Genomic DNA, 14,816 nt, shown 5'->3' with positions numbered 1-14,816 from the left:
GTACGATGTTGACTAGAAGTGGTGAAAGAGGGCATCCCTGTCTTGTTCCCATTTTTAAAGGGAATGCTTTCAGTTTTTCTCCATTAAGAATGATGTTGGCCATGGGCTTAGCATAAATAGCCTTTACGATGCTCAGATATGTTCCTACTATCCCTATTTTTTCTAGTGTTTTGAGCATGAAGGGGTGTTGTATTTTGTCGAACACTTTTTCTGTGTCAATTGAAATAACCATATGATTCTTATCCTTAAGTCTATTGACATGATGGATTACATTTATTGATTTACGGATGTTGAACCAACCTTGCATTCCCAGGATGAACCCCACTTGATCATGGTGCACTATCTTCTTAATATGTTTTTGGATATGATTTGCCAGTATTTTGTTAAGGATCTTTGCGTCTATATTCATCAAGGATATTGGTCTAAAATTTTCTTTACTCGATGTGTCTTTGCCTGGTTTGGGTATGAGGGTGATGTTAGCTTCATAGAATGAATTGGTACAGTTCCCTCCTTTTCTGTTTCCTGGAATACTTTGAGAAGTATTGGAATGAGTTCTTCTTTGAAGGTCTTGGAGCACTTGGCTGAGAATCCATCTGGTCCTGGGCTTTTCTTGGTTGGTAGGTTTTTGATGGCTTCTTCTATTTCATTGCTTGATATTGATCCGTTTAAATTATGTATGTCCTCCTGGTTCAGTTTGGGAGGATCATGTGTCTCTAGAAATTTGTTGATGTCTTTGGTATTTTCTATTTTGTTGGAATATAGATTTTCAAAGTAGTTTCTCATTATGTTATGTATTTCAGTGGTGTCTTTCATGATAGTTCCTTTTTCATCAAAAATTTTAGTCATTTGAGTTTTCTCTCACCTTCTCTTTGTTAGTGTGGCTAAGGGTTTGTCTATTTTGTTTACTTTTTCAAAGAACCAACTTTTTATTTTGTCAATTTTTTGAATTGTTTCTTTTTTTTCAATTTCATTGATTTTAGTTCTGATTTTAATTATTTCCTGTCTTCTGCTACTTTTGATGTTGTTCTCTTCTTCTTTTTCTAGGACTTTGAACTGTATTAGGTCAATTTAGTTGTTGACTTTTTATTCTTTTCTTGAATGTGCTCCATGCAATGAATTTTCCTTTTAGTACCGCTTTCATAGTATCCCAGAGATTTTGATATGTAGTATCATCGTTCTCATTTACCTCTAAGAATTTTTTTTATCTCCTCCCTGATGTTTTCTGTTATCCATGCTTCCTTCAATAGCATATTATTTAGTCTCCAGGTGTTGGAGTAATTTCTGTTTTTTATTTTGTCATTGAGTTCTAATTTCATTCCATTATGATCTGATAGAACACAAAGCGGTATCTCTATTTTTTTGCATTTACTAAGGGCTGCTTTGTGGCATAATGTATGGTCTATTTTTGAGAAGGTTCCATGTGCTGCTGAGAAGAAAGTGAATTCGCTTGTTAATGGATGGAATATTCTATATAGGTCTGTTAAGTTTAAGTTATTGATTGTGTTATTGAGATCTATGTTTTCTTTGTTTAGTTTTTGTTTGGAAAATCTATCCAGTGGTGACAGTGATGTGTTAAAGTCACCCAGAATTATTGTGTTGTGGTCTATTTGATTCCTGGAATTGAGAAGGATTTGTTTGAAGTACATGGATGCACCATTGTTTGGAGCATAAATATTTATGATCGTTATATCTTCCTGATTTATGGTTCCCTTAAGCGATTTGAAATATGTCTTTCTTTATCCCTTCTGACTAACTGTGGCCTGAAGTCTACTTTATCTGAAATAAGGATGGAAACCCCTGCTGTTTTACTGAGTCCATGTGCATGGTAGGTTTTTTCCCATCCTTTCACCTTTAGTCTGTGGATGTCTTTTCTATGAGATGAGTCTCTTGAAGGCAGCATACTGTTGGGTTTTTCTTTTTAATCCATTCTGCCAGTCTATGTCTTTTGATTGATGAGTTTAGGCCATTAACATTCAGAGTTATCATTGAGATATGATTTGTATTCCAGTCATTTGGGCTTATTGTTGGTTTTTAACTTGACTTGGTTTCTCCTTTGAATGGATTTTCCTTTAAGGTAGTTCCTCCCTTTGCTTACCTACATTGTTGTTTTTCATTTCCTCCTCATGGAATATTTTGTTGAGAATATTCTGTAGCACAGGCTTTGTATTTGTAAATTCTTTTAACTTTTGTTTATCATGGAAGGATTTTATTTTGTCTTCAAATATGAAGGTTAGTTTTGCTGGGTATAGGATTCTTGGTTGGTAATCATGTTCTTTCAGAGCTTGAAATATGTTGGTCCAGGCCCTTCCAGCTTTTAGAGTCTGGGCTGAGAAATCTGCTGATATCTGTATCGATTTCCCCCTGTATATAATCCGATGCTTTTCTCTTGCAGCCTTCAAAATTCTGTCTTTATTTTGTATGTTAGGCATTTCATTATAATGTGTCTTGGTGTGGATCTGTTGTGATTTTGTGCATTTGGTGTTCTATAAACCTCTTGTGTTTGATTTTCCATTTCATTCTTCAGGTTTGGGAAATTTTCTGCTATTATTTCATTGAATGCGTTGTTCATTCCTTTGGTTTGTATCTCTGTGCCTTCCTCAATCCCGATAATTTTTAAATTTGGTCTTTTCATGATATCCCATAGTTCTTGATTTCTTACCATCTTCTCCGTTTGGGAAACTTTATTTTCAAGATTAAATATTTTGTCTTCATTGTCTGAGGTTCTGTCTTCCAAGCGGTCTAGTCTGTTGGTGATGCTTTCCGTTGAATTTTTTATTTGGTTTATTGTTTCCTTCATTTCAAGGATTCCCATTTTTTTTGAATCTCTATCTCTTTGTTGAAATGATCTTTTGCTTCCTGCAGTTGCTCTTTCAACTGTTTATTGGTATGACCGTTCATTGCTTGCATTTGCTCATCCTTTGCTTCGTGAATCATCTTAATCATGTATAATCTGAAGTCCTCTTCTGACATTTCTTCTAACATACTGTCATTAGATTCTATTAATATAGAATCTAGATTTGTTTGGATCATTTTCTACCCTTGTTTTTTCATATTGTTCATGTATCTTCCCCTTTAGCAGTGCAGACCTGGAGTACTGCAGTTTCCTCCCTATAGGCTTATAGTGACCCTATAGGTTTCCAAAACCTCCTCTTTAAGGGGGAGATCAATATTAGCAGTGCCCAGTTTAGACAGTATGCAACCCAATACCAAATAGCCACTATGATGATGATAACAATATTGTCATAAGAAGCAGAATGAGCTCAATTATTATCTCCAGTTTAACAAATAGATTTGCAATAAGGTCTGCAGTTTCTAATGGAGGACAGAGAGGATGCAGAGGAATGTAGGATGTAGCTGTTAATGGGATAAGAAAAGAATATATAGAAGTTCTAGATCATAGAAAGAGTGACAGTGTAATCAAAAGAAGTCAGTTGTTAGCATGGAAAAAGGGAGAAAGAGACTCTGAGGAAACAGGTAAACAAAAGGAAAAAAGAGCAAGAAAAGTAAAGAAATGAAAACTTAATATTTTTCAATAAGGAGAAAAAAGAAAATCTACATTATAACAGTCGTATAGTATTCAAACCTCCAAGTCTTCAGTAGCCTGATGTATGAAAGGTACCTGACAATGAGCTTCCAGCAGATGTCTCAGGATGGAATTTGCCCCACCTAAAGATGGGAGCTACTGCTTCCAGGATAATCCAAGATGGCTGCTCTGCCTTCCAAATGTGTTGGCAAATGGGGAGCTGCAGTTTGGGATGTGGGCGTGATTGGCTGGAGGTCCTGGAGGTGGAGTGTGGTTGGTTGGGGAGGGGTCCTAGAGGCAGGGTGCAATCAGTCGGTCTGGGGGTCCTGGTGGTAGGGCGTAGTCAGTTGATGTGAGGGCCCTGGAGGCAAGGAGTGATCAGTTGGGCTGAGGGATCCTGGAGACGGGGCTCAGTCAGTCCAGCCAGGGGTCCTGCAAGTCCTGGCTGTTATCTCAAAATGGTGGCAGCCACAGGTAACCAAACCTCCAGGTACTGTGACAGTGAACTTCCAGGCAACAGCAGGCAACTGGTGCTCCACTGGCGGTCTTTGGTCAGTCTATTGACTGCTATTGGATGATCAGGAGGTGAACCTCCTCCTTCCGAGTTTTGAATTTTAACTCCCCCAAGGAATCTGTCTGCTTATTTTTACTCTCTAGTGCCTCCAGGTATTTGTTGGGAGGTCTACATTATAGTTGATAATCTTTTAGATTACTGCTTCCTTGGAGTCCTTAATGGCTAGGTGCACAGATTTTTTGTAGAGGGGTTGAGGTCAGCAGTTGAAGAATTCCAACTTCAGGCCAGGAACAAGCACAGTGCAGGTATTATCTGGATATTGCTTGACACTGCCTCTTTACAGACTATTCTCGATGGATTTCCCTACTTTGCTGAGTTTCAAAGCTTCCAAGATCTTGGCAGCTGGGTATGAAAGAGGAAGAAGCACAAGACTGGAGCACCACCCAAGTGTGTGCCCACTGGGGTAACCTCCTGAGGCACTTGGGGTCTGAGGGCACAAACTCCCTCACAGGGACAGAGTGGGGCTGCGACTTGCATGATTCTTAATTCTACCTCTGTTTTGGGTTTGACTCACAGCTTTTTCTGGACCAAGCTCTGTCTCCATCTCTGTGTATAAGTGTGATCAGACTAAGAACTCGTGGCTGGCTGCCCCAGGTGTAAAGATCTGGGTCTACCAGCTTTGTGAGTGTACATGTTCTGGTCTCATGCCTTTTGCACACAGGAAGCCAGCCAGTCAGTTATATTTAGATTCCTGTCACCTGATGGTGTCACCCATTAATCAGGGCACAGTGGCAGCTGCAGTTTCAGGAGTAAACTGAGGTGGAACGAGGAAGTGGGCAAGAAAGCCAGACATTGATTCCAGGCTCATTTAAGCAAGTCACAGGACAGGATGAAAATGTCCGCCTTACATTACATCTAGAGAGTTGGCGGACAGCCAGAGGAGGAAATTGACTTTAGAGAAAAATTACTTCTTCGGCTTGCGCAGGGTAAAGTGGGAGCCCCTGACATCAGCAGGAAGAAAACTGGGTCCCTTGGGGCCCTTTGCCGCCTTGAGGCCAGGTGGAGATGCAGGGGCAAGTTCCTACCTGCTGGGTAAGCCAGACCTGAGCAAGTGGTTCTTAGACAGGCAGTAACACCCAGCTGTGGTCAGCAGAAAGAACTGCAGTCACGGGACACCAATCACAAGGGAGAAATCAAAAAGAAGCAGACACGGCAGGATTTGTTTTTACAAGCTCCCAAGGGCCTTCTTTGCCCCAGATTTGGTTTATCAAGTGACTGCCCTGTGATTAGGGCATCAGCCCTAGATTATCATGGATTCAGTTGTTTCTCCTTCCTTTTAGCTCTAGAATCCATCCTCACCACCACAACTCTTTACTTTTCCCCAGTGATCTGTTCCAGATCTCCTATCCACAGCATTGACTTTCCGCAGAAAATCTGAAATGCTTGGATTCTTGCCCCTCGCCTTGAAATCATCTACACCCCTCATTCTGGCTTCGAAGTCCCACCTCACCCCAGACTTACCTTTTTGGTTTTTTTGTGGTACTGGAAATTGAGCCTTGGGACACTACCACTGAACCACATCCCCAGTCTTTTTTATTTATTATTTTGAGACAGGGTCTCACTAAGTTGCCCAGACTAACCTCAAGCTTGGAATCCTCCTGCTTCAGCCTTCTGAGTTGCTGAGATTACAGGTATGAACCACTGTACTAGGCTCACCTTTTTCTTTTGACATGAAATAAACTGCATATATTTAAAGCCTACAATTTGAAGTCAGGCATGGTGGCACAGCCCTCTAATTTCAGCTAACCATGAGACTGAGGCCAGAGGATCCCAAGTTCAACACCCACATGGGCAATTTAGCAAGACCCTGTCTCACAATAAAATTTTTAAAAAGAGCTGGGATGTATCTTAGTAGTAAAGAGCCCCGAGGTTCAATCCCAGCATTGTAAATAATAAAATAATAATAATAATAATAAAATAAAAATTAAATTTAAAAAGGCCTGGGGCTATAGCTCAGAGGTTCATTTCCCAGTACAAAATAAATAAATTTAGTCTACAGTTTGAAAACTTTGGACATATGTATATACTCATAGAATCATCATGACAATCACAATAATTAACACATCTTTCAGCCCCAAAGTTTCCTCTTGCCCTTCTCACATCTCCCCAGGCCCCGCAACCCACCTCCTATATAGTAACCCATGATCTGCTTTCTGTTACTATAGACTAGTTTGCAATCTGGGGAGTTTTACACCTCAGGAGATTCATACAATATGTATTCCTTTTTGTCTGGCTTCTTTCACTCAGCATAATTACTCTGAGACTCATCTATGCTGCTGTGTGTATCAATAACTCATTTCTTAGTCTGGCACAGTGGTAAACACCAGCTATTGGGGAGGCTGGCAAGTTCTAGGCCAGCCTGGGCAACTTAGTAAGAACCTGTTTTAAAATAAAAAATAAAAGGAACTGAGGATGTAGCTGTAGAGTGTCCCTGGGTTCAATCCCCAGTATTGCAAATGAATGAATGAAAAAAAGGGATTAGGGATATAGCTCAGTGATAAGAGTGCCACTAGATTCAATCCTCACAACTCCCCACCACACACACAGAGAACTCATTTCTTTTTATTGCTGAATAGTATTCCATTGTATGTATATATTACCATTTGTTTATGTATTTACCTGTTTTTGAACAGGTTGTTTTCAGTTTTTTACTTCAAATAAAGCTGCTATGAACATTCGTGCACATGTCTTTGCATAGACATTTGTTTTCACTTCTCTTGAGTAAATATGTAGGAGCACAATGGCTGGTCATACAATAAGTGCATATTTAACTTTTTAAGAAACTACTAGATGTTTTTTCAATTGATTTCTACTTTTTACACTCCCATCAGCAGTGTATGAGAGTTCCAGTGCCTCCATGTCCTTGTCAACACTTGAACAGCCAGTCTTTCATTTTAGCCATCTAATGGATATATGCATTTCCCTGATAATTAATGATCTTGAGCAGTTTTTTATGTGACTATCACTTATCTATCTTTTTGGATGAAGTATCTTTATTTTGTACCAGGGATTGAACCCAGGGTGCTAACTCACTAAGCCACATCCCCAGTCTTTTTTAATATTTTACTTAGAGAGAACATGTCACCTAATTGCTTAGGTCCTTACTAAGTTGCTGAGGCTGGCTTTGAACTTGCAGCCCTCCTGCCTTGGCCTCCCAAGCCGTTGGGATTACAGGCATGCACCACTGAGCTTGGCTTGGTGAAGTGTCTCTTCAAATATTGCCTCCATTTTTAAAGGGGATTGCTTGTTTTCTTATCATTACATTTTAAGACTCCTTTTTGCATATATTTTGCATAAGACTTTATCAGATTTGTGATTTGCAAGTATTATCTCCCAGGCCATTGCTTGTCTTTTCATTCTCTTAACAGCATTTAGGTTTAGCATTTGCGATCCATTTTGAGTTTTGTGTTTTGTTTTGTTTTGTTTGTTTTCAATTTGCTTGTTTGGGTCCAGGCACAGTGGCACACACCTGTAATCCAAGCTACTCAGGAGACTAAGGCAGAAGGATCACAAGTTTGAATCCAGCCTGTGCAACTTATCTAGACCCTGTCCCAAAATAGAATAAAAAGGACTGGGAATATATGCCAGTGGCAGAGCACTTGCCTAGTGTGTGCAAGGCCCTGGGTTCAGTCCCCCATACCACACACACAAAAGTGTGTACAAATGTCCTATGGTTTCAGCACTATTTGTTGAAAAAACTATTCTTTCTTCATCGAATCACATTTGTACCTTTGTTGAAAATCAGTTGGCCATAGATGTGTAGGTCTATTTTTGGATTTTCTATTCTGTTCCATTGACTTATGTAAAGAATGGAAAATCTATTCTTTCTCTGGTGAATTGCCTTTACCCCTTTGTTATAAATCAATTGCCCGTTCATGTGCAGGTCTGTCCCTTCACTCTTGGTTCTGTTCCATTGATATATTTGTGTTTATTTACACCAACTAACACATCATTTTTGTTATTGTAGTTTTACAATGACTTGAATCAAGTAGTGTTAAGGCTTCTAATCTTCTTTTCTTCAATGTTGTTTTGGCCATTCTAACTCTTTTGCATTTTCATATGAATTATAGAATTAGCACACTCTACCAAATAATAGTCCACTGGGTTTTAGATTGGAACTGTGTCGATTTTGTAGATCAGTTTGGGGAAAATTGACATCTTATCAATATTGAGTCTTTTGATCTATGTTAGTCAAAAAGAAGAGTACTTGCCCCTGTACCCTCACATCATGAGCAACACAGAAGACTTCTGATTCCAGATGTGGATTTCTCCCCACCAGCCAGCAAGCAAGCAACTCTGCAGCCACAGGTGTCATGTGATTTAATTCAGTTCTGATACTGTCTACCTGAGATAGTGTCAGATCCCACAGGTTGGGGGATCAGTCCCCAAACTTCCCTCCACTCATACATTTTAGATGCTAGTTGCAAGTTCCAGGTTGTTTCACCTTGTGCTTCTGACTGACTATAATTGGAGTCCCACGACTCCTTCCTCAAGTTCCCTCTGGGAACCTGCACATGCTTAGCTAACTGGAAAATCTTCAAACTTTATCTTTTTGGATTTTTATGGAGATTTTATTGCATAGGCATAATTGAAGCATAGACCACCATGTTGTAATGTGATTGGATTAAAAAGGATATAATCTAATTCTAATAGACAGGGTGGCAAATCTCATCAAGGCCTGGCTGCTTCAGCATTCTTGACTTCTCTGTGCAGCATTCCTCCCTTCAGGATAGTGGTGGGACCCTTCTGGAATGAGGAGGTCTTATGACCTAGTATAAAATAAGGGAAAGGCAGCAAATATCTTCCTTCCTTCCTTCCTTCCGGGAATTGAACTCAGGGGTGCTTTACCATTGAGCTGCATCCCCAACCCTTTTTATTTTTTATTTTGAGACAGTGTCTCATTAAGTTGCTTAGGTCTAAGTTGCTGAGGCTGGCCTGAAACTTGTGATCCTCCTGCCTCAGCCTCCCAAGTCACTGGAATTATAGGTGTGTGCCACTACATCTGACCATAGAACTTCTTTATGGTCAGCTCCAAGACAGAAAGGTGGGGGAAGGAATTTCCCACATAAACTTCTGTGAATAAATATGGTTTCACTTTTTCTTTCCAATCTGAATTCCTTTAATTGCTTTCCTCTATTTTACTGTTCTGTTTAGGACTTTCAGTATACTGTCAAATACAAAGTGAAAGCAAATATCCTTTATTTATTTATTTGTTGGTACTAAGGATTTAACCCAGGGCATTTTTCATAGAGCCACATCCACAGCCATATATATGTGTATATGTATGTAGGTGTGTGTGTGTGTATATATATATATATATATATATGTATATATATATATACACATACAGATATATAAATGTATATTATTTAGAGACAGGATCTTGCTGAGTTGCTTAGGACCTCACTAAGCTGCTGAGGCTGGCTTTGAACTTGCAATCCTCCTACCTCAGCCTCCCAAGCCACTGGGATTACAGGCATGTGCTACCATGCCCCCTGAAACATCCTTTATTTTTTATTTTGGTAACAAGGATTGAACCCAGGGGTGCTTAATCACTGAGCCACATTCCCAGCTCTTTCTATGTTTTATTTTGAGACAAGGTCTTGCTAAGTTGCTTAGGTCCTCACTATGTTGATCAAAACCTTGATCCCAAGGTTTTGAACTTGGGATCCTCCTGCCTCAGCCTCCCTGCCTCAGCCCCTAGGATCACAGGTGTGTACCATCACACCCATCTAAATTATTGTTAGGTTGGAATTTAGGCGACTGTATGGGGCAGGGCAGAGCAGCTGAGACAAAGAACAGCCCGCAAATGGTGACCCATCAAGTGGGCTAGAAAATTCCACTGATCCTTCACATCCACCTGTCACTCAGCAGGACACCCTCCCATTACGGCCTATAAAAACCCTGGGCAGCCAGGGCCACGTGCGATTTTCTCCAGGTCCCTACTTGAGCTGTATCCCAGGGGTCTGGGAATTTCCCCTGAGAGCCAAATTCCAATAAAGCTTGCTTTGGCCACTTTCTGTCCGATTTCATTTGGCTGCTAATTGTGCTCCCTGCCACCCAGCTTACAATTATCACTTCTTCTATTGTGTCTTCTGACCTTAAGACATAATTAGAAAGCCTTCACCACACCTTAAGAATAATTGTTTTACTTTTTACGTTTCAATTTTAACTAAAATCTATTTGGAACTTTTAAAATTTATTTATTTTTTTATACTGGGGATTGAATCCAGGGATGCTCTACTACTGAGCTACATCCCCAGCCCTTTTTATTTTGAGATAGGTCTCACTAAATTATTTAGGGCCTCTAAGTTGCTGGAGCTGGCCTCAAACTCTTGATCCTCCTGCCTCTGCCTCCCCACTAGCAGGCATGTGCTTACCAATAACTATTTTTTGGTTGGAATTTCAAATCTTCTTACAAAGTGAAGTGAAACAATAAAAAAGCTTTGAGAGAAGAGTTGGAGCAAGAATTTCTGACCAGGATTTCCTTTCCCTGTCGGGGCTGTCAGCCCTCCCCCCAGTATTTTCCTCTGCTCCTCTGCTCAACTCAGAGACTTGAAGTGCCTACGGTTTCTGCACATCTCCTGGGGAAGCAGGATGGGTTGAGTTCTACAAACTCCTTTGTATGTATAAGGGCTTATTGTACAGTTCAACACTTTGTCAATGGGCGGCTGGGGGAGTGATGTGCATCATCTGGTGGTAGAAGTGGGAATGTTTCTTTTAAATGTTTGGCAATTTATAATTTCTACTGAAAACTGGTGGTGGGCCTCCTGCCCTCAAAGCAGGAATGGATGGAGGTAGAGGCAGGGTTCAATGACTCTGGCACGGCTCTAACTCTCTGAGAATCTCTTCAGTTCAGCAGGTACTGAAGTGAGTTCTTACCACTCAGCTTTGGGAGTGCCAGGGTGGAGACCATGGCAGAACTCCCCAGGTCTATGTTCACAGGGGATCCAGGATGCCCCACCCAGCAAGACTCACCTCACTGAATCCCCAAATTCCCCCTTCAGAGAATCCCTGGGGTTCTCTGGGTAATTCTGTCCTATATGGCTCCATTTCTAGAATGTAAATCCTCTCCATTCTCAGAGCAGGCCCTTAGGGCTTCCCTGGCATGGAGGACAGCCAAGCTGCCCTAGCTCTAAGGGGCCCATTTTTAATCAGGCTGCCTTCATGACCGAAGTGCCCTTCCCTTCTGGCTTTACCTCCATCTTGAAAACTGGTGGTGGGCTTCCTGCCCACAAAGCTCTGGGATCCAACCCTTGTTTCATGGTTCCTTTCTTTCTGGCTGTCCCTGAAGTAGGCCCTCACATCTCTTTTATCGAAAAATTTCACTTCAGAATTCAACAGGAGCCCAGATAATAGATAACAATTGAAACTCTGGTATCTCCCAGAAATAAGAGGGCCCTCAGTCTCAGTCCAGAAACATTTCCTAATGCCCTTCCTCTCTCAAGCTCTATTGACCTGCCCTTCTTTTTAGTTCCTTAGCCTTAAGCACCCCATCTCTCAGCTGGGGAAAAATTTGTGTTTCTTCATAAAACTATACGTTGTCTAAATTCTAGAAGATATCCATCCAGGTTATATGATCACAGTTCTGTTTTCAGTTTAGAAAACCAGGAGCAATGCAAAAATACTTCTTGCCTAGAGATAGGGAAATTCTGTTCTAGCTTCTAAGAATTGAATTGACTTTCATTTCTATCTCTATTAGCTATCTGTCACTGTGATTAAATACCTGAAATAATCAAACTTTAAAGAGAAAAGATTTATTTTAGGTCAAAGTTTCAAAGGTTTTAATCCATGGTTGTTTGATCCATTGCTTTTGGATCAGTGGCACAGCAGTTCTTTTTTTTTTTTTTTTTTTTTTTTTTTTTTTTTACAAAGAAAGTAGAATTACAGTTATAATGTATTTCACATTGCTTAGTTCTCTTCTTTCCCATTAAATTTGAGTATAATAATTCCCAGTATTTTTTACACCCAAAGAGTGTTAGGTAAAATATTAAAGAAGATAAAGTGGTACTTTACTTTTAAATAAATGTTGAAGTCATCTCTCTGCCTCAGGCTCTCCAGATAAAACACAACCGCAGAGTAATTCAGGCAGTAGGTCTGGTGGCTCTGACAGAGGCTCCCTCGGAAATCCTTTGGGAGCACAGAAATGAAATCCATCAATGGTGACGTCTCAGAAGCTTCTACATAGGCCTTAATGATGCTGAAAAGACTGTTTACAAAACCAAGGCTTGTCTGAGTTAACTCCTCCAGGTTTGCAAAAAGTCTCCATAAATCCACATCCAGGAGATATTCATGAATTTGCAGATATTTTAATGTATTCATAAAGATCATCTTAAGAACCAATAAATGGTCCAAGAAATAAGTGCATTCACTCGTGAAGAGTTCCCACAGGGCCTCTTCCTGCTTTCCCAAGTCTGATCCAGCAGTGGGACATTTCAGACGCGTTTCCATGACTTCATTCCAGGTCTTATCCTTCAAGCCGCAGAACTCGTAGCCCCTGAAGTCTGTGGTCTTCACGGAGGAGAGGCAGTTCTCCAGCTCGGCTATGTGCTTGTGCTTGTCTTTGCCCTGCACTCCTCTCTTGGAGAAAGGCCATCTTGGTTTCTTGGATTCTGGATTCAGCAGCAGCAGTGGATGGCACAGGTAATCCGCAGCTCCATCAGAAACCAGAAGGTCCCCAGGGAACACCTCGAGTCCAGGTAAGTTCAGCACCACAGAGCTGCATCTGTGCTCGTACAACCTGGATTGATGCAGGTCTTCTCCCTGAGGTCCTGAGGCCCCTGCAGTGGGGCTGGGCAGGGAGTGGCCTTCTTGCCCTGGAAGGGAGGCCCCGCAAGGAGACGTCTCATTGATGGGTTGACGTGCAAGAAGGGCGTGTTCATCAGGGGACCTGGTTTGGGACTTGAAGGAGTCGGCTGCACTGAGGGCCCTTTCGGGATCTGAAAACAACCTTGAGCGGGGTCTCACGGGTGACAGGGAGGGTGAAGACTCCTTCGGGCTTCCAGGTAGACTCTGCGAAAAGTGCCCTGGGGAGCCTGTAGGGTCTCTCCAGCTTCTCCGGGTGGGCCCTTCCAAGACATCTTGCGGAGCTGGCGAGATGGAAGTCCCCTGGCTACTGCCCCTCAATCTCCTCAAAGTGGGAGAGGTGGAAATGCGGCCCGGGGCTTGCCGGTCAAACTGGAGAAGATTTCCCTGGTTCTCACAGTGCTTCTTCGACAGGTTCCAGGGGCCCTGAGGAGAGGTCCCACAGCCCTGGGGCTGCACTCCTGGGCAGGAAGACTCTGTTCTCCCCACACAGCTAAGAGGATCAACTGATAGAAGCTTCCAGGAGACACCCTCTGGGTTGCTGTTCTCTGGAGCACAGTGGCATTGCTCAGTTTCCACATCCGGGGGCCACTCTTGTCCTGGCACTTCTTGGTCCTTTCCCAGAGGAGAATCACAAGCTGGTTGCTGCTTCTCCAGTGAGGAGAAGCAGACTGTGGAATCTGTGGGAAGGTCTGCCTCTGAGTGCGACATTTTCTGCGTGGGTCCTGACCATCTAGAGACTGCAGAATCCCAAAGTGAGCTGCCAGACCCGGGCTCCAAGCAAAAGGTTCCACACCTGTAACAAAGCACCCTCCCTGCTGAGTGCAGGTGACCTTGATAGAGCTGAAATGAGGAACTGGCCTCTCCTTTCCTTAGAGACCTTTCTAGTGATTTGTTTGTGAAAAAGCCTAAAGGGAAGCAAGTTCAGAATCTAAGACCGCCTAAGACAGAGTCAGGTGATCTGTTTTTACTGAACAATAGCTGCTCCAATGCAGAAAGGATGCAAATTGGCCTCTTACTTCCCCTTAAGGTGTCCAATAATCATTGACGATAGTTCAGGGAGACAGTTTTAGCTTTGTATTCTGTTTATTTCCTCTAAAGCAGAGAGAATCATTTCCTAGGACTTTATTTTCTTCACATCTTAGAATATTTTCTGCCGATCTCCTTTACTAATGGGATCCTTTGGTCAGCATTGAACAATTAGAGGAAATGGTCATTGTACTAGGGAGCAAATCTGTGAACATTGATTTTCAAATAATTAAAATGCAGATGGAAAAGTATACCTACCTGCATTCTCACCAATACTAGCCTCAAAGAACATTTATTTAGTGCCTAGGTATGAGTTTTTTAAAAGGCATATACATTAAAATTTTTCTGTAGTCTTAAGAAAATATCAAACTAATTCTAATTGCCAATTTACTGACAGTTTATCACTTAGAACCAATAAAGATACTTATTGCGAAGGTTTCTCTAGTCAGTGGTTCAGGGTAGAAACCCAGGACCAGCAGGGTAACATCACTTGGGAACTTGTTAGGAAGATCCCAATGGACCCACCAAGTGAATCAGACTAGGTGTCCATTGACAGATGAATGGATAAAGAAAATGTGGCATATATATATATATATATATATATATATATATATATATATATATATACACACACACACACACACACAATAGAGTTTTATTCAGTTGCAAAGAAGAACAAAAATTATGTCATTTGCAGAAAAATGTTTGGAAACTTGAAAGCATTATAAGCATTATTAAGCAAAATAAGCCAGGCTCAGAAAGCCAAAGGTCACACTTTTTCTTTAATAAGTGTAAGTTAGAAAAAAGGAAGAGGAAAAAACAAAACAAAACAAAACAAAAATCAAAGAGGGTAGTATCTCATGAAAATAGAAGGGAGACCAGTAG

The 14,816-nt window shown here is 41.2% G+C and overlaps 1 protein-coding gene across 1 annotated transcript; it reads right to left on the bottom strand.

Annotated features, from left to right (window-relative positions):
• Positions 1-12,059: 12,059 nt before the first annotated feature.
• LOC306655733 (pleckstrin homology domain-containing family G member 7-like) lies at positions 12,060-13,820 on the bottom strand (the record flags this gene model as incomplete). Its single annotated transcript, XM_079130366.1, has 1 exon — positions 12,060-13,820. Exon 1 carries the CDS (start codon positions 13,611-13,613, stop codon positions 12,060-12,062), a length of 1,554 nt encoding a protein of 517 aa, XP_078986492.1. The 5' UTR covers positions 13,614-13,820.
• Between the last annotated feature and the right edge of the window lie 996 nt (positions 13,821-14,816).

The sequence above is a fragment of the Sciurus vulgaris genome, assembly GCF_902686455.1.
Source record: "Sciurus vulgaris genome assembly, chromosome: 3".
NCBI classification, from domain to species: Eukaryota; Metazoa; Chordata; class Mammalia; order Rodentia; family Sciuridae; genus Sciurus; species Sciurus vulgaris.
The sequence above is the reverse complement of the archived record's forward strand: the minus strand, read 5'-3'. Positions and strand labels throughout refer to the sequence as shown.